The 24,543-nt window shown below is 36.0% G+C and overlaps 3 protein-coding genes across 4 annotated transcripts; 2 read left to right on the top strand and 1 right to left on the bottom strand.

Annotated features, from left to right (window-relative positions):
• On the top strand, window positions 618-3,015 carry LOC109840057 (EGF domain-specific O-linked N-acetylglucosamine transferase-like). Its single transcript, XM_020408554.1, has 4 exons — window positions 618-946; window positions 1,043-1,165; window positions 1,259-1,828; window positions 2,182-3,015. The coding sequence occupies exons 1-4, from the start codon at window positions 679-681 to the stop codon at window positions 2,793-2,795; spliced, it is 1,575 nt and encodes a 524-aa protein (XP_020264143.1). The 5' UTR covers window positions 618-678; the 3' UTR covers window positions 2,796-3,015.
• On the top strand, window positions 4,307-17,767 carry LOC109840058 (THO complex subunit 6). 2 transcript variants are annotated; one of them, XM_020408556.1, is made up of 13 exons: window positions 4,307-4,646; window positions 5,278-5,309; window positions 5,403-5,513; window positions 6,299-6,375; window positions 8,047-8,092; window positions 9,471-9,531; window positions 11,128-11,181; window positions 11,330-11,410; window positions 12,091-12,130; window positions 12,759-12,829; window positions 13,509-13,619; window positions 15,569-15,685; window positions 17,344-17,767. In XM_020408556.1, exons 1-13 carry the CDS (start codon window positions 4,434-4,436, stop codon window positions 17,443-17,445), a joined length of 1,116 nt encoding a protein of 371 aa, XP_020264145.1. In that variant the 5' UTR covers window positions 4,307-4,433; the 3' UTR covers window positions 17,446-17,767. The 2 variants fall into 2 exon arrangements, with proteins under 2 accessions (XP_020264145.1, XP_020264144.1); XM_020408555.1 differs by having other exon boundaries at window positions 4,308-4,646; window positions 12,759-12,868.
• Window positions 22,225-22,726, bottom strand: LOC109842131. The gene is made up of 2 exons (XM_020411040.1): window positions 22,676-22,726; window positions 22,225-22,560 (listed from the first exon to the last, which is right to left on the bottom strand). The coding sequence occupies exons 1-2, from the start codon at window positions 22,724-22,726 to the stop codon at window positions 22,225-22,227; spliced, it is 387 nt and encodes a 128-aa protein (XP_020266629.1).

Consider the following 24,543-nt stretch of genomic DNA (forward strand, 5'->3'; position numbering starts at 1 on the left):
AAATATTTCGTGAATTAGAAAAATTTGAACTCAACAGTATTACAACTATGTCTACAATTTATGTTTACACTGTTGTTACAATTGCAATATTTGTCGTTGCTTCAGTTGCGTCCAACCTAATAGATTCAAAGCACACGGTAGAAAAGTTGCAATATTAATACAACCTTAAGCTATCAGGTGGTAATTCGTCTCCATTTGTTTAAAATTTAATGTTTGATTCATTGAACAAGATCAAGAAATAAAACGTTGGTTATTTTTAAAAATTAGATATATTTTCTCCAAATGTAAAGAAAGATGACAAAAGTGCAAGAATTGACGACCTTTCGAAGGGGGGGGGGGGAGAAATGAGAAAAAGCAGGGGTACATGTGTAATTTTAGCTTCTTGAAACGTATCTGGGATTTTCCGCAGGTTTCCAACATTCTTTATGCATCCATATTCATGATTATTCAACCAATCTGCCTCTATACTTGCTTACATATAATTTTACATAGAACGAGTAAGGTGTGGCCCACCAACAATCCATCAACTTTATCAAAATTTCAATAGAGCCCACCTTATTTGAGACCCGCGTCCTTTTCTCATAATGGGTAGATGCATCATTCATCAAGATGGAAAATGTGACAATAATTTTTAAATTCTAGTTGACCTTCTCAATTTTAGTTGTCGTTAACAAGTTGATGCCGTTGCAAGAAATAAAAACCCTTTCTCCTCTGTTCTTCTTCTTCTGGTTCTATCTTTTGATAGAGAGAAACAAGGAAATGGCTCATCATTCGTCTAAACTCAAGTCTCTCCCTCTTTCTCAATTTGAAATACAACCGAGAAAATATATTCTTTTTCGATATTGTTTGTTGCTTCTGTTGATGCTTTCTGCCGCAACCTCTGTTTTAAAGCTTGCAACTTCTTCAGCTTCTCGTTCTCCTCTAGTTCAAAAAGTAGATGATACTCGTAAGCAAATTCTCAATGTCTAAGTTTGGTATTAATTTCTTTTTTTTTTTGTACTATTTTCCTTCTGACATATTAATTTTTCTTTTCGCGGTGCAGCTTTTTCAGAAACAAGCAAAGATAAAGAATTTTTGAGGACTCATGTTTCATCACCCGAGAATCATCTTCAAGCCCGTGAAGAGGGAAGAATTTCACCATCTTCATGTTCCAATCTCATTGATGGTAAGTTGGAAATTTTTATTTCTGATTTGAAAACTCGACTATTTCGCAAGTGTGTCATAACTCAAATTTGATACATACGCATGTATATTGCAGGAATAACTACATCAAGCACTGCAAATGATCAAGGGATTCTATGTTGTGACCGCAGCCATCAACGCACAGACGTATGCTACATGAAAGGCGATATAAGAACCGACGCTCAATCATCGTCTATCTTACTTCACAGCACAAAGGACGGAAACATTAATGACGAAAAAATACGTCCTTATACAAGAAAATGGGAGACAGAGGTAATGAACACAGTCGACGAAATCACCCTCCATCCAACCCCAATCACTAACGAAAGCAAATGTGACATCAATCACAGCGTACCAGCGATTGTGTTCTCAACGGGAGGATACACGGGGAACGTGTATCATGAGTTCAACGATGGCCTGATTCCGTTGTACATAACAGCCGAGAGGTTCAAAGGGGAGGTCGTGTTTGTGGTTCTTGAGTACCATTCTTGGTGGAAGACCAAGTATGGAAGTGTTGTGAAGAAGCTGAGTAATTACAAGATGGTTGATTTTTCGAGTGATCGGAGGGTTCATTGCTTTTCGGAGATGATGGTTGGATTGAAGATTCACGGGGAGCTCACAATCGATCCGACACTCATGCACGGTGGTCAGTTTTGTTTCCTTTATCTGGTTTAACGAAGCATGTTCATCCCAAAATTTTTAGGATGGCAACATTAATCTTTCTGAACTGTTTTCGACTAAATTCTCTTAGGTATCTTTGATCCTAATTTTCTTCATTAATAGTAATTTTATCAATTTTCTCGTTATTGGTGTATAAAATTGCATTCGTCGTAGATGATCAAACCATCTCAAAAATTTCTCTCATTTTATCTTCAATAGGAACAAAATGGTGCATATCCAGATGTTTTATTGTAATGTTTTCATTTTTACTGCACTCATCATTTGCGTGAGTTATTTCTTCTTGCATACAATTCTAAATAACGCCTAGTACAATTGCAGGCAAAGGAATCCAAGACTTCCAGTCACTCCTCCACCAGGGATTCTCCTCTCACCAACCAATTCAACTTCAACCCCAAAAACCACGACCAAAGCTAGCAATCTTCATCCGAAACAAATCCCGCGTACTTCAAAATCTCAAAGTCATAGTCAAAATCTGCGAAAAAATAGGCTTTGACGTGCAAATCCTCAATCCCAAAAGAATTACTCCTCTCTCTGAGATCTACACAGTCCTAAACTCTTCAGATGCAATGCTAGCAGTTCACGGAGCAGCCATGACTCATTTCTTGTTCATGAGACCTGGCTCGGTACTGATACAAATTGTTCCTTTGGGATTAGATTGGGCCGCTGAAGCTTATTATGGTGAACCGGCGAAAAAGCTAGGATTGAATTATAATGTTTATAAGTTGAATCCTGCAGAGAGTTCTCTATATAAACAGTACGATCGTCGGAGTTTGGTTATAAGAGATCCGGAGTCTATTACAAGTAAAGGATGGTCAGAGACTAAAAGGATTTATCTTGAACAACAAAATGTTCGGGTAAATCTTCGAAAGTTTAGCAGGCTGATCGCAAAGGTTCATTATGATATTGTTCATAGATTACATGCACAGAGTTGAAGGTAGAAATTCTTTGTTGACAGATTTTTGTTTTGTAAATAGAAAATTTAGAGTTAATGAAATATGTTGATTAAATTTGAATATAGCGGATAAGTTATACATATTAGACTGTGTTTTTGGTGGGTTTGGTTTGATGTTATGGCCTTGAGAGTCTTCAAATGTATTTCTTAAACAAAATGAGTGGGATCCAGCCAGACAAGTAGCCTCTGTTTGGTCAAACTTTAAACAACTGGTTTGACCGGGATTATCCAATGATTGGATGTTATATCAGCAATTGAAATTTTGGCAAAGGAACAATAATTCATTTACCAAATCAGTTGATCCTGTTTCAATTTTGCTTGTCAGAAGAATCAAAGGATTTGGAGTGCGTTTTTCCTTTTTCCAGGGTTTTTTTTAGAAGACTATAATTCATCCATCAGGTTTTAGCCGAGTTCAAATTTTCAAATGTACTTTGAAATTGGCCGGAGAGGATTATATTGGTTTAAATCCATGATTTCTATGTACAAATGGATACTCATCGCACGTTTTGTCCCTAGGCTTTCTAAAGAAATCCAGGTTAATGAAAATTGTATTATGTATAAGCACATGTTGCAACGAATGCATCTGTGTCTCAAAATGTTTATATGTCGTACAAATGGGACTGGAGGTATATATGTACACATTTAAATATATAATATGTATGGTATAAATGACACTTGAGGTATCTATGTACACATTTGAATGTAGGTTTTTTTTATTTATGGGTGTTCTCTTCTCCGTATCTTACAGGACAAATTTTCAAAACCGATCCTTTTGGGTTTTTAATTGCAAAAAACGACCGGTTTTGAAAATATTTACAAAAACCGACCTGTTTTCAGCCAGGGGCTGAAAACAGGTCGGTTTTTGTAATTTTTTTTGGGAAACTTCACGGGAGTTGAACCCCCGTGAAGTTTTTCTCATAACAAAACTTCACGGGAGTTGAACTCCCGTGAAGTTTGGGAAATTTTTTTTTAAAAACCGACCCAGTTTCAACCAACTGGGTCGGTTTTTATAAATAAGATTGAAATGGGTCGTTTTTTGCAATTAAAATCCCAAAGTGGTCGGTTTTGAAAATTTGTCCGTATCTTACATCGTTAATATTTTTAACTTCGTCTGTCACATTATTTAAATTGCTACTTAGTCCCTCAAACCATTGGAATTGCTATTAAGTCACTCGATTCATTGTACTTTCTATGTAGTTTCCCCAAACATCAAAAATGTAAATAAACGAGTCTACTGATTTTAGATTCAAATAGTACTAGTAACTCAAATATGAGATGTAAATGGGTTTATTGAGACGACTTTGAGCTCCGACTAGCTTATATATATAGATGTATAACTAGAAATCCATGAGCCATCTACAGACTGCAGGGGCTAATTGAGTTAACTAGTAGGGTTTTAGGGACTAAATAGCAATTTCAATGATTTGAGTTACCGATTCAGAATATTAAATAGCTAAGGGACTAATACCGAATAACCTAACATCATAGGGTTTTGCTGGAATTTACTCTACCGAAACTGAGGCGGCCAAACAAAATCCCTAGTTGGCGCGTAGAACTGTGATTTGCTGCCCCGAAACAAAAAGCGGCAGCTCGCAACGGGATCGAAAAAGCTCCAAAAATGGCGAGAAATGGAGGAGGAGACGCGACGAATTGGGACGAAGAAGGATACAGGAGCAGCATCCTTCTCGATCGAGAGCTCCGATCTCGGACCGTCTTCAGGACCGCCTTCGCTCCTTCCCCTAACCCTAATCCTGAAACCCTAGCCGTCGCCTCCAGTGACGGATCTATCGCCGCCTACGCCATTTCCTCTTGCATCGCTGCCTCTCATCAGGTGACCTCCTCTTCGATTTCATTTTGTGCCCTAGATTCTATTAGTTTCTCAAAAATTTCCGATCAATTGCAAGCACTTGTTGAATTATGCCATTTTTTTGGGGCTGTTCGCCTTGATCAGCTGTTGGAGACTTGTCTGCTATGAAAAATTAAAAGGATTATTTATTACACCTCTAATTCGTTGAAAGTTGCTGCTATTATTACAACGTCGACGTCAATTTTCTGTACCTTTATTCTTAGATTAGTCTATAGACGGCAAGAAAGTTAAAACCTAGTTTTGCAATGGGGTTTAGTTTGCCAAGCTAGGGTTTTGTGGGGTTTTGGAGGTGAACCTAATTTGATAACCATTCGGAGTTTGGCAAGTTTTAACGAAGCTCAAATGTGTGACTGGCAAGTATCTCATATTATCAGAGAAACCGTTGTTTTGGAAGTTCAACCATGGATTTATGAGATCATTGCATAAAGCAACCATTGGTACTATAAGGAAGGCTTTATTCAGTTCATGGTTCAGAAGTTTGGATGGTTAATTTGTGATAATCTTTTTAATGCAATGACACTGATTTTAGTCAGAAAAGTATGCTATAGCATTCTGGCAACATATGTTACTGATATTTTTGTGTCACCATTTGCAGAGTGTGCACTCTAGAAAGAAAAGAGGTCAAGAGTAAGTGTCTGATTGTATCTTTGTTCAGCTTTGAACTTGCTTCTTCAGTTGCCCTTATGTCATTTCGTTATATTCATTTCTTCTTTTATGAAGGCTTAGATCTGAGTTTCCATTCGCTGAACCACGTTGCATCATTCAAGGACATAAAGGCCCTGCATATGACTTAAAATTTTATGGAAATGGAGATGAATCTTTGTTATTAAGGTTTGTATCCTGTGTGCACTTGTATTCTCTCTTTTTTTTATTCTTGTTCTGTGACGTGCATTTCAGCATTGTGACGTCATTATATATTGTGGTTTCAATACAACAAATTTGCTGGGTTATGTATAGAGTTGCCTTTTTTTTATTCATTTCACAAGAAGTCATAGCACGAATGGGTTGGCTTCATTACTGAAACTTGTAGAAGCAGTCTGTGTTATAAATTTGAATTGAAGATGGCGCAACTCAAGCCAAGCTTTTTTCCCTGTGCAATTTAATGGATTTGATTTCTTAAGATCTTAAAATGAGTTCTCACTGCCATCTCAGCTAGATTTAGTTTTTTCTGCTTCTCTGCTTTTAAACTTTTGATGATCACTCATTGATTCTTTACTTGATTTTTGTGCTAAAGAAGACAGATTTTCTTTATTTCCGTAAGCTTCAATATTTGATGGGTGAATTAATGTGAAGTTCAGGTATTGCCAAATGGCTTGGTCAAATAGTAATAGAAGCTCATTACCTGCTACTTTTGGATCTTATCTTCTGAGTCCATTACTGTCTTTCTGTACTAGTAGTTCTTGCATGGAGTTAATGTAGAATTGTTGTTGAAAATTGAGTACCAATGCAGCTTCCCCTTGGTACTAATATCCGTACATTGGTCACATTCCAGATATGTTACATTTAGGAGGTCATGGGGTTGCAAATTGTAATTAGTGTAATTAATTCTGGTCATATTGTATTAGCTTCAAACAATTCTGAAATTATAGAAAGCTTATCGAGCAAACCCTATGCAGCTGTGGAGATGATGGACACGTTCGTGGTTGGAAGTGGATGGATGTACTGAACATGAAACCGCCAGTAGCTAAGAAAGGTAATCATAATAGAAATTCATTATGTTATCCTATTATTTATATATGATTTTGCCTGTCACTTGCTTATGCATGCTCATAATGCAATTGTGTAGTCAAGTCTACAATTTGTAGAACTGTTATCAGAAATAAAAATCAGAACACCAGCTAGTAAACATGTTCGCTGAATGTGGAACTTCACTTACCTTTTGACTATAGGTATTAATCGACACCTTGATACACTTAAAGAACATGCACAGTGAGTGCTTTTATTATGTCTGTTCGAACTAAGTTATCACCGTAATGATTTAAAATATTAGCAGTTGTTTGATATATAACAGCAATCAGCTTAGGATTGCAATAGATTGGTATCATGTTTTGACCAAGAACTGTGTGAAATCAATGTAGATGCATGTCCAGAAAATACTCAATCTATTTACATGTTCTCTGAAAAATATCACATGTATGTAGACCCGCAAAACTGATATAACATTTTCAACATAGTTGGCAATTAGCTTTCTGTTTGTTTATATCGGGTGTTATTCTCTCCTAAGGGAATATTTTTTTGAAGTTCTTATGAAAATAATTCCAATGGCTGTCATCACCTTGATTTCTGTGTACGTTATTTATAACCACTGGTCAGTCACTTGAAGGATGTCTTTAAAGTTATTTTGGTGATTTTTATGACCTATCCATAAAATCATGATAAGGTTTGATTTGGTTAAATAAAGATTTCTTACTTGTATGTCAAGTAACTTATTTTAATTTAGATAAGTGGAGATAGGGTTTCAAGAATTATTTTAATGAAGGCTAACTTTCTGCTGAATATTACCATTGGAGTTTGATTCCTGTAGATATCAAACTTTTCTCAGTGCCAATAGTGGAGAACGTTACCTTTGACCGAGTAATTCATCCAGGAACTTTCATGGAGTGAGTTATTCAGCTATAAATTGTACCTATAAAAACACATAGGCGGTCGGTGATGCTAAATGAAGAATTGTATCGTCTTAAAGCCTTGAAGACAGCAGTGAGGAGGTTCTTATTTGGGTTCAGGTGCATTATTTGGATATATTACTTAAAGTGTATGCCAGGTCTTTGATTCTTATATTTCTGGAATTGCCTCTCTTTTCTCAAACTATGACAGTCACTAGTACATGTCAGTGGACCTATGTAACAATAATGAGATTGATACACATGTCAGAGGCAAATGGAAACATGGACATGGGTTTTGTCCAGTTAATGATATAGAATAGTTTTACATTCTCATAAAAATATGTTATCTATTAGCTTGAGCCCTCTTGAGATCAGAACTCATTTTCCTTTTAGTTTTGTTTTCTAGTTGTTCTTATATGGTGACAATAAGGAACAATATTCTAAATATCTTATCCCTGCAAGTTGAGTTCAGAATTTCTTCATGCTAACACTATTTTTTTAATATTACTTTTCAGTCCTATTGAATGCTATCTTACTGCTAATTCCTTACACTTCTCTTTTTACAATTATTGTTCTTGAATTATTGTCCTTAAGTTTTGCACATGATAAAAGCATCAAGTGTCCTATGCCAACACCTTTTTTCAGCGAGGAATGTACATATTATGCTTTTATAGCTGTTTACAATTTACATTATATTGAAGACCATAGATTAGGTTACTAAGAAATCAAAATTGTCTTTTTTTTCATTACTTGTTTTGTAGGTGGTCAACTGGATCCTGTACTTGACTTCACAAACCCACAGCATGAGTAAGTCGTTTGTAGAATTGCGCGATACATGAAATTCTACAGTTCAATTGCATTGTGTAACTCGTGTTTAAAATTCTTATATTTCTTTTCAGGAGAAGCTACTAAAACTAACTTTTTCAGGAGAAGCTCCTAAAACTAACTTGAAGTTTCTTTGTTTTAAGTGTTTGTGGAGATGCAATCTCAGAAAAGGAAAATGTTTCTCTCTTAAGGATGATAATAGCTTTTGAGATATATAATATGATGTTTCTGCACACATGTAACAAGTCCAACCCGAACAGAAGGGGATTGAGGATCAATTGTTGAAGCACATGCTACCAGTTAACTTTCATGTATATAAAATCATATTATATCATGGTAAGCGTGTTGTCATGATATACAGGGAAATTAGCCAGTTATAAGTTAGCAGATTGTGGCTTTGTCTTATTATCATATGTAGAGAAATTATAGCCAATTATAAGATAGGAGTTTCTCTCATGTATGAGAAATGTCTTTAGGTTGGGAATATAATTCAGAAATGAGGTCAAAACTTTTCTAAATTTTGGGAAGCACAAAGAACTATTTGGGAAATAGATCTGAAGTTCACGTTAATCATGAAGTGCTTGCAACGTTTGCATTCTTGTCATGAAATGGAAAACACAGCCTTGAGTGCATTGCAAAACACAAATATGAATCTCGCCTTGAATGCATCACAAAAGTTTCTATCAGCAACACAACCAGCCTTGCTTTATAGGTGAGATTGTTATGCAATTAACTGATTAAGACACACATCTGGAAATTAGTGTAGATGCGCATGTGAGGCTCACATGGCAAGGTAGGATAAAAATTAGTGCATATTCAAAAAGTTAGGCCTATATTATTGAGATAAACTGCGGAAAGACACATTAAGATAGTTTTGAGTTTGGATATTTGCAAAGGAGACTGTTGAGTTCACCATCCGGATTGGTAGAGCCATAGTTGATGGAGCAACAAGAACTTGTTGTCAACTTAGATGGACATAGTAGAGGGACGAAAAATAGTTTTCTATTTGTTAATTAATTAAAGCGGATGAACCGAAATAAAGTTTGATTGAGGAAAAATATTTATGTAGCAAACCCCATATATCTAGAGTTAATCTTGTTGTGCTGTTGTACTGGGACTTCTGGGATTATGCTCAATGCATGTTCATATCTAATGCCACCTGCCTTAGGAACACATGTATCATGTAACTGCAGTTGTTTCTGTTTGAAACTTGTAATGTTTATTTGTTGCCTTTTCTAAATTTCATAGTTGCATAAGTGGTATTTTTTCGCTTTATTTTTATTGTTAAATACTTCACATCGATTATGTTGTTTTCTTGCTTTCCATTTCCTTCTTTATAATAATCTGATTTCATGCTCAGAGGTCCTTGGGGTGCTCTTTCTCCTATCCCTGAAAGCAATGCTATCGCAATCAATGAACAGGTCTGTTCATGTTCTTTTCTTTCGTGAAGATATAAACTTTCCTTCTTTCCTTTTTGATGAGAATTTCTCACATATACTGGTTGTTATTGCAAGAAATTACTTTCCGTCTGGTTTTAGTTCCTTTTTGTTCCTATTTTTCGCTAGCTTTTTTGGATATGCATTTAAAGTTGATATACACTGCTTAATTTGGAGATCATAGCAAACATGTTGATGCTTGAGAATAAGCTGATATTTCCTACATTTAACAATATTTTGTTGATATAATATTCGAAATCACTATACTTGATGTTCTAGATGTGGAATACCATGCAATTGACAAATAATAGGTGGCTGATCCCCATGATTACCTGTGCTATTATGTTTAATAATGATGTTTTGTAAGATTATAATCAATCTCATGAAGATTCTGCGGGAAGAATTTATGTGCTACTATAAATTGTTTGGAAAGGAAGAAACTGTTAAACTGTAAACATTTCCTTATCCTCTTAGAAAAGCTATCTTTGCAAGCACCCTGCGATAAATTTATGGGTCACATGACCAATAGTTTATAGTTTACCATGAGTTCATTTTAGTTGAAATATGAAAAAATTAGATCCAGGGGAAAAATTTGGACGAACCAATTCTCAATCTACTTCCTAATAAAGAATTCCTCTTCTCAAGCCCTTTGCTGTGAAGTTTTCTTTAATCATTCTCCAGAACATTCTTCTTGTTCTTTACAGACTCCAATCATATGATCCTCCTTCTGTTACATTTTTCTCCATATTTGTTTGGATCTAAATAATTTAAAGTCCTTACCAAGCCTAAAAGGTTCCACTAAATTGGAACAAGGAGCAGAACTTCTTCTTAAGAATGACATGTTTCCATCATAAACTGGCTAGTCAAGTAGACTGTCCCACCCACTGTAATTGCTTCTAAGTCTAGATATCTGACGTTATTTCTTGATTGTTCCTTTTCTTTTGGGAAGTTTGACCTGCTAATATAGCAGCAGGATTATAGCTTTTTATTTTACTATTTACCAAATTTCACTTTCTTGCCTTTTGCTTTCAGGAGTTGTCTTATCTTATCTCTTAAATCAGAGGCCTGATACAAACAATTCCTTTACCTAATTTGATTACTTATCTAGCTTCTTGAGTTGCACAATTTATCAGGCTTACTAGTTAAGCTCTCAACTTCAGAGGGGGGAAAACCTACAACCTCTTTATCAAAACTTTACGAACTGGTCGTTCTTTATGAAATGGTTAATGCTTTTTTTTGTGCCAAAAATGCCGTTTACAACATTATGGACCATAAAGGAGGGGGATGCATAAATATTTCCTGTTCCTCGTGAGAAATTGTATACTAGACTCATGTTTGCACTATAGATGTGCGTGTATGCTTCCTAATCAACGAGCATACTTTCTTCTAAAGTATATTCAGTTGTATTCATCTTTTTGTTAAAGTTGATTTTATGTTTCATATTTTACTTTCTTTTTTATATCGTTGCAAATTGATTTTATGTCTCATATTTTATTTATTTTTGATATCGTTGCAATAAATATAATGTTAAATGCTTTTCTACGTAATGAGCATATCACAAGTTGCTATATTCTTATGCAGGAAGGATCCGTTTTCTCAGCTGCTGGTGATTCTTGTGCTTATTGTTGGGATGTGGTATGTATCTGTAAAGGTAAAACTTGTAGGTTACAAGTTAAAGCTTTTCAAAGAAAAGCATGTATTTGTTCAATTAGGTTGATGCTTTCCTGTATATCCCTTCTTTTCCATGAAATTACAACACCATTATGACTCCTTATTACTACAGGAGACAGGCAAGAGAGAGGTTGTCTTTAAGGGACACTCCGACTACTTGCACTCTATCGTCGCTCGTAAATCCAGCAACCAGGTTGGTTCATTGTGTTTATGACATATTCCTTGCATAAAATATCCGTAAAGCTTCTGACACAAATTCAAAAGTTCCTTTTGAATACAGTTAGGGACAGTAGGCGACGTGCTTTAATCTGCAACAAACTGCGGAAAACTTACGAAAGCTATTTGAAAATGGATTTTCCTAACCATTACCCTTAGGGCAATGGTTAACAAAGAGAGAAAAGAGAGCCGAGGAGGAGAGAGAGTGGGGGAATATAGGCTCCACTCGCCTCCACCTCTCTTTCTTTCTCTTCGTTAACCATTGCCCATAGGGCAATTTTTAGCAAAACTGTATGAAAATAGGTGAACTTGTGGGAAACAATTAAGACCCTAAATTATGATGAATTGCAATTTCTTGATTTAACCTGATTCTTTTTGCTATTTGTGCAATTTAGGATAATAAGAATTTTATACCTAAAATTAAGTAAATTCTATTTGCAACAATCTAAGATGTTAATGATGCAGGTCCTCAAAAGAGCCCTCTTTTGCTCTGTTCTCATGTTTGTTTCTTGGATAGCTTGCACCTTGTATAGCAGCCCAACCATGACATCTCAGATCCTTCGTTGCAGATATCCTTAGAGATAATTAAGTTTTCTACAAGGCGTATAGCAAGATTTATTCTTACATGTTATTAATGATAGCAGTTTGCTTTTTCAGATCATTACTGGTTCTGAAGATGGAACAGCACGTATATGGGGTAAAAGCTTATACCTACACTCTAAACAATTATTTTGTTTCCTGTAAGTTGCTGCCGATTTGTACAAAAAAACTACATAGTGACCCCAGCCAATATGATGCGTTTTCATGAAAAGTGACGGAACTCAGGAGTAAGGAATTACTCGAGCAGCTGGAATCACTAAATGCCATTTATAATCTGGACAACATAATCTTTTATTAATACACACTGAGCCTATTGTGATGGAAGATGGAGTTTCATGGTGAGACCCTGGTTTTGGCAGATTGGGAAACAGCTACCATAAGAGCACCTTTTCTAGAAAAAGATTTCTGAGGGTTGACTAATATTTATGTTAAAAAAATCACACTTAACCTTTTCATGCATGCTTACTGTGTATATGATTACCACAGTTGATTTGTTTTCTTTTAAAAAATTTCTCTACTGAAAATTTGGAAAGACACAAGAATTGCATATTCTGATATCTATATATAACTCGGAATGAGCCCATTATAGCAACTCATCTTCCATACTACTACTATATGAACAGAAAATGCAAAGGAACCTCATTATACTATCAGTCGTTCGCTTGTCTTATATAAGTAGCATTAACCACGATTTCTAATGCATAACTATTACTTGTAATATGTAGACTGTAGAAGCGGAAAATGTACTCGGATTCTATATCCAGAAAAGGGCTATAAATTGAAGGAACCTTCATGGGTCAGTTCCTTAGCCATTGATGCAAGTGAAAGTTGGCTGGTAAAAAGCTTTATCCGTGAAATTGTTTTTATCCATGAAGTTTTTTTTTGTACAACTTATTTTGCAAGCATCTTCTTTGTTGTTATATTGATTCACTTGATGTTATCTCATTATGAATTTGAAGTCATATGGTTATTTTGCTAGATGGTACCTCTATTTGAAGACTAATACTATGTTTTGTTATTACTTTTAGGGTTTTTCTGATATTCATCCTCCAATTTTTCAATATCTTTAAATAGGCCGCGTGAGAAATTTAAATGTTATAAGTTACTCTGATTTATTTTGGGTTGCGCTAAATTGGTTTCCGTCAGTGTTTTTTCTTCATCTCTCCCCCTCAAAAGCTGCCAGCATAGGTTCCTCCAGTTGCAATTTGATTTGTTCCATATGGTTCAGTGTTTATTTTTATCTTCTCTGTACGTTGTATTTTTTATTTAGTATCATCTCTTTTGGGTGTTGTTTAGAGAAGCTCTTCAATTTATGAATACTCTGGCTTTGTTGTATGTGAATCTCTTGCTCTCAGGATATGTGACTACTAAAAATGTAAATTCTTTTCAGCTTCATTCTAATGTTACGCGCAGTCGTACTATCATTATATCAAGTTTTGCATATCAAAGTTTAAGCTTAAACTGCTGCTTTCCAGGTTTGTGGCACTGGTAGGGGATTATCAGTGTGGAGTCTACTTTCATGCGAGTGTATTTTCAGCATTGATAATCGTTCTCCTACGCAAGATTTAGTGTTTGATGACAATCAAGTAAGCTCGATATTTAAGAATCATTATGTGGATATCTAATTACAATCAAATAAGGGCCTGTTTGTTTGCACCGGAGTAATTATGAAGTAGCTAAAGTAAAAGAATTAGATGCTATTTCTGCTACTTCCAAGCAAAAAAGTGTGTTTGGTTCTTTAAAAAACTTACTTCCAATACTTCCTTAAACGCTTATGTGGCGCCTACGTGCTATCCTTACTTCCAAAATATTTTTCCAATCCTCAATACTCAGAAGTGCTCGGAAGTAGTTGAAATGCATATTAATTAGGAAATAAATAATTTTTTATTAATATTTCCTTTATTAGTTACTTCTAACAACTTTTCATTGATAAAATTACTTCCTAGTAATATTTTCAAATGTTATCCCAACAAAAAAGTAAATGAAGAGGAAAAAGTTCTACTTCCATTACTTCTAAAAATATATGAAACAAACAAAAAAAATTCTATTTCCACTACTTCCTACTTCATAGTTTTGAAAGTTACTTCTATAACCTATTTCTTACTTCCAATACTTCCATTATCCAAACGGGCCCTAAGCTCTTCTCTATTGATAACCATAATCTGAATATCTTGTAGAATGAATTAGCTTGTGCAATATTCACTTATTGTCGTATGAAGTTGTTTTTAATGGAATCCATGTTTTACGCACATCACAATCCAAAATATGCATCTAAAATCAGTTCTCCATGTTTCTCACATTTGCGTTATATTATTATTATTACTATTTTCCTTTTTCTAGGTGTTGTTTGTATCTTCCTTTCTCTTTGTAAGACGGTTAAGCTCCTTGGTGCATTACGTAGATGGCTTTTTGTTAAGAATTAAGATAATTTGCGATTTTATCTTTCAAAACTATTGCTCTCTTTCAATCTTAATGATGACGTATTAGGAAAGCCTTTTCCACTCTCTCCTTATTGGGTGGATATATTGATCTTTCCATCTAAGGCATGGTCTGGTAGGAGAGAAGGGGTGGGATAAAACTGAAATCACGTTTGGTAGGGAATTTTTGGAGAGGGAGGTAAGTTGAGATGAGGGGAAGGGAGGGAAGGGACAATGAAAAATGAACTAAAAACTTAGATAGAAAAGAATCTTATCGATTTGTTAGGCCGCAAGAAGGGAGAGAGAGTGAGCTTAAAAAAGGATTTACCTCCCCATACTCCCTCTCCAACCAAACATAAAGGCTAAAAGGGATGTCTGTCTCTCCACCTCTTTGCACCTCCCCTCACCTCCTCTCCCCTTCTCAAACCCCCTTACCACACCAAGCCTAGTCATGGACATGACAGGACATGGCACATTAGACACAATTGGACATGGTAGTCCTTAAAAAAATAGGTCGGTCGAGAGATCGAGAGAGAGAGAGAGGCATATTCAGGGCAACACAATGCACACACTTTCATAGATTCTAATAATAGATAGATAGATAGAGAGAGAGAGAGAGAGAGAGAGAGAGAGAGAGAGAGAGAGAGAGAGATGCATATATAGATAGATAGAGAGAGAGAGAGAGAGAGAGAGAGAGAGAGAGAGAGAGAGAGAGAGATGCATATTCAGGGCAACACAATGCACACACTTCCATAAATTCTAATAATATGATAAGGTATTATGTTTGCATATGTTATTATGATTTTCTATTGGTATTATTTCGATATGTACAGCACATTATATGTAACTGTAGGTGTAAGCAGATATCCAAATCCAAATCTGACCTTTTAATATGTAACTGAATACAAAACTGATCTAGAAAAGTTCTTATTTAATATCTTGATTTGATATCTTCTTGTGCACTCAGACTGAAAATTTTCCAATTATTATTATTTTTTCCCTTTCTCTTATGTATCAATATTCTCTGATAGAAGTTCACTATTTTGGGATTATTTTTTCTGTTGTTTCTTAATTTTGACAATACTCTCCTGTATCTTTTGACTTTCCTCACCATTCAGATTCTAGCGGCTGGTTCTGAGCCTCTGCTAACACGGTTTAGCATTAACGGAACTCTTCTTTCACAGAACCAGTGTGCTCCTCAGTCAGTATTCTCTGTCTGCATTCATCCCTCACGGGTATGCTACCTTTCTTTCCTTTTAAATAGATATTTTTACATATTATGGGATATGTTATAGTTAAAACTTTATTGTCATATCAAAGTTAAGTTCTTTCTGAACTTATGTTTTTTGCACGCTGGATTTTATGCTTGAAGTAGTATTAACATATTCTAAGTTCTCCATGAAAAGGCATATTTCTGTTGCATCCTCATATTTCACTGCAATTGACTGAAAGACTGTTTTGAAAGCCAAAATGTGTTGAACCTTACAACTGACTGAAAGACTGTTGCCAAATCGCGATGATACCTTATGAAGGACCACATTAGATCTTATTGTTTTTAAGATGGAAAATTCAAATGCTCTAGTGGAACGATTGGTTTTCAATTATTTTAGGTTAAACATTCTTCACATGACCATTTCTACATATTTCAAGATCAGAACTAATGCAGATACAGCTTATATGTTATGTAATCCGTTGTTTTTTGGTCAAGGCATGAATTAGTGAAGTGAACCCTTCAACAACAACTTGTAGAAACCCATTAGAATTGCAATGCCGTAGAGTGGCAACTCTATCCGGACTCTGTCAGAATTGCATGAAAATAAGGACTTCGGACTTCCTTTTCATATCTATGTGATTTGATCCCTTCTCATTTGAATTCATGTAATCTTACGAATGGATGAGCAATTCAAAATTACTTTGTTTCCTTTTTGCAATGCATACATCAAGAAATTTACCAGTTGATCGCTGGAGATCTTTCTTGAAGGTGAATTTTGTGATCTTAGTGATCTTCAGGATAACTTTGTAATTGAGAGGGGGGGAAAGGGCTAGGGCTGTATGGCGAACCTGGTGGAGATCGTTTTGACAATGGACTTGGAAACACTTTGGGAGAGCTAAAAAGTAGAAATTGTCTGAAAAGTAGATAAAGAAATAAGTGTTGCTCAGTTGTGGTTACATGGGCCCTAGAAATGGCCAAAGCTGAGGGTCGACTGCAGAGAAGGACCTTTGACCTAGGATCTTCAAATGATGCCAACAGAAGTAGTCATCTCTATGGATATCCAGGTCCTATAGCTTATGTAGGGATGCCTGAAGGATTCTGACGAAAGAAAATCTGTTAGAATTTTTGGAAATCTTAGTTACTTTTCACTGGAATTCTTATTCCTAATGAATTTTAAAAGATTTCCACTTCCAAGAAAGCAAGTTCCACAACAGGAGACCTGGTTATATCTGCATGCTGATTAACCATGCTCTTTGATTAACTATCCTCTTTTACTAAGCATATTGACATTCCACTTTGCAGACTTTCGCTGCCTTGTTATGCAGCTAAGTATATGAATCTGGCTTACAAAGCTAAAGTAATGATTACTGAATAATATGAAGAATAGCATATTTCAAACTTCCATTTTTAATTTTCTAAAATTCACAATCTTTTGTCTTTTTTGTACATTTTTTAATGAGACGTTGTACTAGTGCAAGTTGCACCTATGATGCTTCGCCTAATCCCAATGACTTGAAATCTTGAAGTCTGGCTGATAAAAGTTCGTCTTTTATTACTTGCTGTCTGGTTTTTCTGTATTAATCTGCCATGTCCCCCATGTATGTTCTGTCCTTTTTGTTCAATAATCCTTTTGATATATAGGAACTAAATGAGAAAGTTATTTCATCGTCATGTTTTCAGGTTACTGCTGTTGGTGGCTATGGGGGCTTGGTAGATGTCATATCGCAGTTCGGCAGTCATTTGTGCACTTTTTGCTGCAAAGGAATGAATGGGGATGAGTAAACCAGTATTTGATGTTGCTGTTTACATCTTCAAAATCCTGTTGTACTCTACATTGAACCGTCGTCATCTCTTTGTAGTCTTTTCTTGCTTATTTAATTGTTCCCTGCTACTATTTTACATCAATTTTCTTATTTTCTAAGCAAAAAAGGATGAAATTACAAAAATATGACGACCTCCACCAGCAAACCTTTATCACTATTTTTTCCCCTTCTTACTTTTGTTACCGGAGCTGCCTCCAGCACATTTTCTGTTAACATAACGGCAACAAATTTGGGTCATTGTTGCTTTTGTTTTCCTCCATAGTCTTGATATTTATTTTGCTTATGCAAACATTTGAGATTGCTATCAGGTGCTCAGGCTCGGAACAGAGGATCTTTTAAGTGCTTAGCTTTCAGGTTTCCATGGGAATTTATAAAAAAAGATCTGCGAAAAGGCTGAGATATTATCTTTAATGTTATGTGAAATGTCTGGGTTTAGTTACCGTAGATATTTTTGAGTAAAATATACATCATCAACTATCTCTAGCGTTTAACCGTAAGTTGTTCAAACTTCCACTCTTTATGTCTCGACTGTCGGGTCCTGCCAAGGAAATTGGATTTCAGAAACATGTTAAAATTAAGCTAGAAATTACAATTGAATGATAGAATTAGGGAATGGAACTCACAGACTTGCGTTACAAATGATGTGCACTGTTTTCCACGTGCGGGTACTCCTATACGCCTCTCTTTCTTGGTTTGTTGAGGCAATGTTTGGCAACTTTAGGTTGTAATTTACTTGGCTTATAATCTATAAATGGTTCATAATTTAAACGGATATAATCCAAAGTGTTTGGTAAACGTAATATATTATAATTCATTTTCAATAGTAAAATGTTTGGCAAATGAGTGGCTTTATAATCCATCTTTGTTGTTAAAATGACTAAAATGACTAAAAAATGATGGGAGATAGAGAATATATAGCATTTAAATTTTCTTAAATGTTTAGGGTCATAGAGATTTTCTACTTGGTCAAACTACGTGGCTTATAAGCCACCAAAAAATAAGCTAGGTTACCCTCCCTTATATTTTTAGGCTTATAAGGCCAAAAAAGGTGTTTGCCAAAAAAGTCTCGGTAGCTTATAAGTTAGTTTGACCACTTACCAAACATGCTCTAAGTTTGACGAAAAAGGAGACGCGCACATGAAGAAACAACCTCCAAGCTTTTGTCAAATAATAACAGCGGTCAACAAAGAGATAGGCGGAACGCTGGATTCAGGAAACCATGGCATAACTTGAGATGAAGCAACTAATAGGGGGGGGGGGGGGGGGGGGGGGGGACGAGTGAAGTAGCCGACTAGGCTTTTTGGTCAAAAGGTTAATTTGCAGACAGAGGGGATATATAATATCCGAAATATTGTTTTATATCAGGTGAACATCCCAGAAATATCCTTGTCGTATCATGACAACTTGATGAGCCTTCAACCTGAATCTTCTTGGAAACAAGCTGTTCAATAAAATGAGCTTTTAAGTTAACGAGCTAAAGGTTTCAACAGACAACAGTACTACCTTTACCTGTCAGCATTAGACTGACAACTAAAGCTGGAGGGAGGCGGGGGGGGGGGGGGGGGAGTTTGATGTCCAGCGGCACCAGAACGCCAAGACATCACTGGACATGATGAGCATTGAAAGACCCTACACTTACCGATAAATAAAGATGGAACAAAAAAAAAGAAACGTCGTAGATGGCAAATTTGGAATGTCATGGATATGAAAGTGAATACTAGCTTTTATACGAGACTTAAAAATTGATGAGTCATCAAAGACCCCACACTTACCTTATTCGCTGTTCTAGCTAGCATAATTATCATTTTTCTTTTTAAAAAAAGAGACTTAAAAACTAGCTTATTTGGAATGTGACGGATATAAAAAGTGAAAACTAGCTTTGAGACTAACAGTTGTGTATGAAAAAAAGTACCTTAAATTACCCACACTGACGCTCTTTAAATAGTGATCTAATTTTTGTTGCCAAGTCCTGTAAATAAACATGAGCATTGTAAATGAACGTGAGCAAACATAAAGCTGGTTTGAAGAAAAATGATAATTGTACTATAAGTCGACCATACTATTTCTGTACTGCCACTAACAAATGTGTGGGTTCCTTACTTGGATATTGTCAAGAAAAAATTTGAGTCGGCTTGGACCCTACTTTTTCATTCGTGTGTGCACAAAAGTAGTATAAGCTTTGTACTATACGTATCACTACCCTGATTTAAATGGGAATGAAACCTTGAGGATGTTTATCTCAAAGCCTAATGAAATGCCTTTGGTGGTTGATATGTACACAAATTAGTATGGAGAAAGCTAAAAAAAATAATGGCTCATTTGATTTAGAAAGAAATATTTTCGAGAGTTGTAAAATAGATAAATTACTTTGAAAGAAGCCAAAAATAACGGCTTAAGCATCGATGTTACAGTTTTCTTATTGTTGGATAAAAAAGTTTTGGGTGTTGTAACATATTGAGCCACACATTCTATTCATATTACATTCTTATTTGTGCTTTTTACTTCTAGGGAATTTTGCATATATACCCCTAAAAATTTCATGTTTGCAAATTTACCTACTAAAATAGTGATATTTGCAAAATTTTCCCTCATTTCTCTCACATTGAGTTTTTTTTTACCCCTCTCACTTGACAATTTTAGTTTTTAAACAAGAAAAATATAGCAAACCTATTGGAAATTATTTGAAATTTTTTACATTGCCCTATTTAGACACTAATGTTGGTTAGTTGGAGGGTTAGAAAACCCTAATATGAGAGAACTGGGGGGTAGTTTTACAAATATCAAGATGTGAAGGGTAACTTTGTAAATATAAAAGATTCAAGGGGTATATATATGTTAAAAGCTCTTAATTTTATATCTATACTAAATTTGTAAATAAATCAACCCAACCCCCAGTCTTAAACAAGTGCAGGGGGAAAAAAAGTAGACATAACACATCGCCTAGTGATGCGTTATACAAGTTAGGTCATATAAGTAAAAATAAAAAAACTGAAACTTTAGTCATTTAAGTGCAATTTGACAAATGGTTATTTCAACTTCTTTACCTAGGTGCCATATTTGCAAAGTTACCCTCCAAATCCAGATATTTGCTAATTCAACTTCTGCTCGCCAGGTAAGTAGATGAATCTGCTTCACAAAGCTCAAGTAATGTAAACTGAAAAATGGCATCAATCAAACTTCCATTTTTGCATTCGTGAATGATACATTCTACTAATGAAACATTCTACAGAGTGATATACAACATGCAGCAATATGTTACATATCAGATGTTGAATATCCCAGAAATTTCTCGGCAGCATCATGACAAATTGATGAGCCTCCAGCCTACACTTCTCTTTGAACTAGACTGTTCAGTAAAATGGTAGAAGTCAATGAGCTGAAATTTTCAACAGAGACAATGTCGTTTCGAAATCGCGGTGTTTAAAAAAAAAAAATCACCAAGTTGCAAACATAAAGTAGTACAAATCCAGGAGCACCCGCCACCGTTACAATGATCGGATAAGCCAACAGATCGCAATTTCGAAACTGGACTTTTTACACCACCAAAAACAAAAACGAAGAGCCCCATACAGCGGCCTAACCGCCGGTGACGGCGTCCCTGATGACGTTCTCGAGGAAGATCTTGAGCACGCCGCGCGTCTCCTCGTAGATCAGACCGCTGATGCGCTTCACGCCACCGCGCCGGGCCAGGCGGCGGATGGCCGGCTTCGTGATCCCCTGGATGTTGTCCCTCAGCACCTTCCGGTGGCGCTTCGCCCCGCCCTTCCCCAGGCCCTTCCCTCCCTTCCCCCGCCCCGACATCGCTCCGCTCTTGATTGATTCGGACTGCAGCGGTTGGTTTTAATCTTGATTTGATTCGAGAGGGGGAGAGCGATGGAGGATTAGGGCTCTGGGTCTGGGGATTTTTATAGAGGGATAATTAATGGGGTTTCCAATAGAATAGGGAGGGGTTTTAAAATTTTTTGGGGGAGCTTCCGGGGTGAAGAGGGGGGATCCGTGGGTCGATGGATGGGATCGGTTGGGTTTTGGATTGACGGTCGAGATTTGTTTTATACGGTTGGCGCGGATCGATGAGCTGGCAGCGGAAAGTCAGTGGTCGAGATCTGTTTTATATGATTTGTTGTTTTTTCATCTTTAAAAAAAGAACAATTTTTCAAAACCGCCTGATTTTTTTTTTTTTTTTCAAAACCGACTGTTTTTTTTTTTTTTATCAAAATCGACCCGGTTTTGTGATTAGGCTGCTAATCACTATCCTAAATAGTCGGGGTTGGCAACCCCGACTATTTAGGATAGTGATTAACATGCTAATCACCCTTTAATTAGGGTTTAACCCCCTCCTAAATAGTCGGGGTTGGCAACCCCGACTATTTAGGATAGTCATTAACCTGCTAATCACAAAAATGGAAGTTAGGGTTTGTTTTAATTATTCTACAGCTGCCGTTTTGGTATTGTTGCTTCTGTGTTTGTTAAACTATCAAATTGAAAATCACCGCTATTTCTGCTAATGATTTGTTGTTTTTTCCTCTCGAAAAATGCATGTTCCCTTACATCAACAATCTTACTCGAATCAATTGATATTATTTCTCTATCCTCACGATCACGCTCAAGACGAAATTGCTTACGCTGTTGAGCCAGTAGTTGATTGCGCTATTCTAATTGTACAGCCCGTTGATCTAATTTTTCCTTATCATTTTCTAATTTCATCATCACTAGTTGATGCATGGTTTCCCTTCCAAGCTCACGTTTTTCCTGCATTTTTTTTTATATTCTTAAGAATATCAACATCACACTCAGATAGGGAGATGATCTTTCCCTTCGCCTTTTCCGCCTTTCTTCCAACGGGTCGACTTGATGAGGCGTTGGTAGGAGATTGCTCATCACCCATTAGATTAACTCGGTCCATTGAGTTCGACTCTGATCCTTCGGCATTTGAGATGGTTCCAGACACCGCCATCTTTGAAGGTGTAGGGTCAGCCCACTTCTCAGCACCCTTTAGAATATGCCAAATGTGTTCATATCGAAACTCTTTCTTATATTTAGATTCTTGCTCATATAGAGCTTTAGCTTTAATAATCTAATATAAAAAAGTTAGAAATTTTTAGAATAATAAAATATGATAAATTTAAAGTTAGATACTTACTCTATCTAATTCGCACCACTTGGATTAAGCCGCTCGATTTGTCGAATACAGAGACATCACATCCTCCTCTACTCCCCTTCACAACCTCCCCATGTCCCATCATCCCCACCGTTCCCGGCGAAGATCCGCGCCTCCCATCTCTATAGCCCCTTCAACCAAACATCTCGCGGCCACCGCCAAGTCTATGCCACCTGCGGCTGGATCCTTTTCCGTTAATATCGGACCGATTCCAGCTGCACCATCCTCCCTTACCGATTGAGATCCCTAGATTATGCAGGTAGAGAAGGAATGTCTGTTTATTTTTGCATTTGAGCTTTGATACGGGACCCAAAATATGGGACCAATAGATGGGACAAGTGAGGTGTCCTCCTCCTATTGGATAATGAGTTGGCTATCATTAATGATAGCCAACTCATTATCCAATAGGAGGGGAACACCTGAACACCTCACTTGTCCCCTCTATTGGTCACATATTTTGGGTCATTGAAGATTTTTTTGAAATTAGTCCCGAAATCTTTATATTTTGAAATTAACCCCTCAAAATTTTTAAAATTTATGAAATCTGTCCTTCATGTTAGAAGCTAAATGAAAGAGTAGAGACACTAATCTTAAAATACTTGAAAGAGCTGGTGGACTAATTAAAATACTTTAAAAGCTGGAGGATTAATTTTAAAATACCTAAAAGAGCTAGGAGATGAATCTTAAAATATAAAGATATGACGTACCCCAACAATCTTAAAATATTGGGAGGCTTCTTGGAAGCAGGGCCGGCCCTGAGCTAGGGCCACCAGGGCTACAGCCCGGGGCCCAAAGATGAGGGGGGCACAGCTGAGAGGGACTAGGATCATCAAGGACGAAGCTATGTATAGCTCTGGGGATGCCTTGGCCCCCTCAAAATTTTTGATTTTGATATTAAGTTCTTGTAGCTAGCAACTTCCCATAGACAAGCCCATGGATCAGATCAGATGGGCCTTACTTGCAAAAGGATCTACGTATCATTTTTGCCTAGATTGTCTTATCATGGATTTTTACCGAAAAAATTAACTATTTTATTTTCATTCAATTTTCATTCAATGTTACAGAAGGTTATTTCGTGCAATGTTACAGAAGTAATATGGAAATTCATGCTAATTATAAAATTGAATGAGCATACTGGAAATGAAATTCCAGGTCTATTGCAGGCATTTGGTTAATGTTATTCAGACTTAAAGTTTAGGTTATTTTCTGTTTCAGACACTTGATGACAAAATTTTTACTCATATATAATATATATATATATATATGCGACTCTGTACATGTATCCATTTACACTTATGACATATAGAATTACCTATGTATCTTATTTTTGTAAAGTTCACATCAAATTCAATGTTACAAAAATAATATGGAAATTCATGCTAATGTTATTTTGAAAGTGCATACCGGAAATGGTTAATTATGTATTTCTCAAGTATATACAAAAGACACTTGATTTTAATTGAATTTAATTATGTATTTCTCAAGTATATACAAAAAGAAGGAAATTTGATGCACAATTCTGAAATGTTATTTTGAAAGTGCATACTTCTAAATACTTAACGCAAATAATACTTCTAAATACTCTCTAGAGAATCAAAATTTATTATATTTGCTAGCCTATTCCGATGATATTCTCTATAGATTATGGTGATCAGGAAGGTAAAATTTAAAGATTTTGCACCTTTCAGTTCACTAGCCATGTTGTTTCATCGATTATATGCCTATGACACTTTTATTATTTGCTTAAAATAATTTATGTCCATAAAATGCAATGCTTGCTGCATTTGTGCTTTTGTTTCTTTAGATTAAGTCCATGTGATTTCAGATGCTCATATTAGATGTTCATTTCGATTTGGGGTTTTGTCCCATTAGGTTTTCCCCAACCAAGGTTTTAATGAG

Source organism: Asparagus officinalis, chromosome 5 (assembly GCF_001876935.1).
Source record: "Asparagus officinalis chromosome 5, Aspof.V1, whole genome shotgun sequence".
Taxonomy (NCBI): domain Eukaryota; kingdom Viridiplantae; phylum Streptophyta; class Magnoliopsida; order Asparagales; family Asparagaceae; genus Asparagus; species Asparagus officinalis.

What these genes read in the sequence shown, in the direction of transcription:
- LOC109840057 (XM_020408554.1), top strand. Translation starts at nt 679, where the DNA reads ATGCCGTTGCAAGAAATAAAAACCCTTTCTCCTCTGTTCTTCTTCTTC. An exon ending in ATGTTCCAATCTCATTGATG is followed by an intron (nt 1,166 to 1,258) that starts GTAAGTTGGAAA and finishes TGTATATTGCAG; the next exon opens with GAATAACTACATCAAGCACT. An exon ending in TCCGACACTCATGCACGGTG is followed by an intron (nt 1,829 to 2,181) that starts GTCAGTTTTGTT and finishes GTACAATTGCAG; the next exon opens with GCAAAGGAATCCAAGACTTC.
- LOC109840058 (XM_020408555.1), top strand. Translation starts at nt 4,434, where the DNA reads ATGGCGAGAAATGGAGGAGGAGACGCGACGAATTGGGACGAAGAAGGA. An exon ending in CTATCGCAATCAATGAACAG is followed by an intron (nt 9,532 to 11,127) that starts GTCTGTTCATGT and finishes ATTCTTATGCAG; the next exon opens with GAAGGATCCGTTTTCTCAGC. An exon ending in GTGCTTATTGTTGGGATGTG is followed by an intron (nt 11,182 to 11,329) that starts GTATGTATCTGT and finishes TTATTACTACAG; the next exon opens with GAGACAGGCAAGAGAGAGGT.
- LOC109842131 (XM_020411040.1), bottom strand. Translation starts at nt 22,726, where the DNA reads ATGGGACATGGGGAGGTTGTGAAGGGGAGTAGAGGAGGATGTGATGTC. An exon ending in GAGGAGGATGTGATGTCTCT is followed by an intron (nt 22,561 to 22,675) that starts GTATTCGACAAA and finishes TTTTTATATTAG; the next exon opens with ATTATTAAAGCTAAAGCTCT.